Source organism: Myotis davidii, unplaced genomic scaffold, assembly GCF_000327345.1.
Source record: "Myotis davidii unplaced genomic scaffold, ASM32734v1 scaffold181, whole genome shotgun sequence".
Lineage (NCBI taxonomy): Eukaryota > Metazoa > Chordata > Mammalia > Chiroptera > Vespertilionidae > Myotis > Myotis davidii.
This window is the reverse complement of record NW_006291504.1, coordinates 2,311,181-2,313,392: the sequence shown is the minus strand read 5'-3', so window position 1 is coordinate 2,313,392 and position 2,212 is coordinate 2,311,181. Positions and strand designations below refer to the sequence as shown.

The following is a 2,212-nucleotide window of genomic DNA, read 5'->3' as shown; positions in this document are numbered from 1 at the left end:
GCCAGAGGCAGGGATGGGGCCGGGTGCACCTGGGAGGGGGCAGAGCAGGGCCCAGCCGGAGCATGGGGGTGACCACCCCAGGCCCCGCCCCCGCCTCACCTGTCTTGTAACCAGGATGGGCTCCGTGTGGGTCAAGCCGGGCTGTGGCACCGCCTATCACCTGGCTCACAGCCCGTCTCTGCCTCTCGAAAGCGGGGGCTCGAGGCCCACTTCCTGGCTGTCCTGAGCCCGTCTGCCCGTCTGTCCCGTGAGCTCTGGGAGCACCGAATGGATGAAGCCGAGGGCATCCTCGCCCCCACAGATGGCCGTGGTGATTACCCACGGGAAAATGACAGGGGCGTCCGCCATGCGCGTGCCATCCTCGGAGCGACACACAGCCCGGGAATGAGGCACCGTATTCAACCCCTGACGCGGAGCAGGCCCTGGCCCATCAGAGCGAATACACACCCCGAGTGGCCCCCGGTGTCCGCTGTGGGGAAGGACGCTGCTGCTCTGACCGCTCTTGTTTCTAGTACCCGCTGGCCTGACCGGGAGGACAGAGGCCCAGAGCTGTCAAGTCACGGGTGGGGCCCTGGCCCGTTTGGCTCAGAGCATCAGCCTGCAGACGGAATACCGGTCAAGGGCACATATCTTGGTTGCAGCCTCGATCCCCAGCTGGGGTGCGTGCAGGAGGCAACCAAGTGATATGTCTCTCTCACATCGATGCTTCTCTCTTTCTGTCCCCCCTCCCTTCCACTCTCAAAAAGTCAATGGAAAAATATCCTCAAAAATAAAAAAGTCACGGGGAGAGGAGATTGTAACCCAGGCCCCTGACGTTAGGCCCAGATGCTCCCAAGCCCTCCCACGCCGGCCGCCAGCACGCTGAGGCCGAGGACAGAGCTGGGCAGCAGTGGCCAGGAAGGGCCACGATCAGGACCTAGCTCGGAGGGGCTGGGCCAGGGGCCCCGAAAGTGCCTCCCACTGCGGAGTCTGCCTTCCCTCTCTCCCGCCTCCTCATTCCCTCACCGGCTCCCCCCTCGGTGTCCCCGGGCCCAGGCCCCAGTTCTGAGCCCACAGCAAACATCCCTGTCTCCCCACAGACTCCTGTGTCCGGGGGCCTCCCCTAAATCCAACCTCCCTGCCGGCGGCACCAACAGCGGCCTCCAGGGGGAGACACCCCTGAGGTGTGCTTGGCACCGATCTGGGAACAAGACAACCTGAGTCCATGGGGATTCCCAGCCAGTCCTGTCTGACACCTGAGGGCCCTGCCGGCTCCAGGCCCGCCATCAGGTGCCCCCTGGCCGCTGTCCCCAGAGCCCGTGTGGACCCTCCAGTAGCCCGGACGCCGCTGCCTCGTTGAAACCCTTGGGTATGGGCCTGTGGCTCCCCTGGTCTGGGACTTCCCATGGCAGGGTCCATTTCTGACTCCTTGGCTGCTAGGCAACCAAACATAATGGACACTCAAGACAAATTTGATGAATGAATGAATCAATCAGTCAATGGATCGTTATTGATAACAGTAAGCGGGACCATTTCTAGAGCCTTCATGTACCAGCAACTGCACTAACTATTACTGATGCCACCGTGGATGGTACTGGCCAGTGGTTAGAGCCAGCATGCCTGAGCCCTGAATGCCAGGCCCAGCCTCGATGGGGATATTACCTCCGTGAGTCGTCAAGGCTCCTGGATCTAAAGCTGGGAAAGCAAGCAGCTTTCCCCTCGGGACCACCCATCGGGAAGAAGCCCTCCCCACCCATCACAAGGATGACGGCGCCACGGCAGGAGCCCTCACCGGGCGCCACACGACGGGAAGGTTGGAGCACGCCCTGTGCGACCGACGACGGGAACACGCACTGCGCCGGCCACTGTGCCGGCCCTTCCCCCGATGACGTCACGGGCAGACGTCACGGGCCCTCACAATGCATCAGCCAAGACAATGACCCCCCTTTCCCAGACGAGCTCTTGGCAAATGAGGCTCGGAGAGATCAATAATGTACGCGTGTCACACAGCTGGAAGGGCCCTGGCGACACGGGGCTCATACTAAACTCACGGCCTGCCCACGGCTTGAGCGAGCTGCTCCTCGGGGCCACTGCAGAGCTCAGCGTGGGGGCTCCCGCGGGGACCAGCCGGGCCCCAAGGCGCCGGGGTCAGGCTCCGGCGGCCGCACTTACCCGGGGCACGGGGGACGTCTGGGTGCCTTTCCGGGGCCCGCTGGTCTCCGGCGTGAGGTCG

The 2,212-nt window shown here is 63.7% G+C and overlaps 1 protein-coding gene across 1 annotated transcript in view; it reads right to left on the bottom strand.

The window, feature by feature from the left end:
* ZNF521 (zinc finger protein 521) overlaps positions 1-2,212 on the bottom strand; it is a 204,678-nt gene that overhangs the window by 91,754 nt on the left and 110,712 nt on the right. The window contains exon 3 of the mRNA XM_015564690.1: positions 2,152-2,210. Coding sequence (XP_015420176.1) covers positions 2,152-2,210 — 59 coding nt within the window. The remainder of the gene's footprint in view (positions 1-2,151; positions 2,211-2,212) is intronic.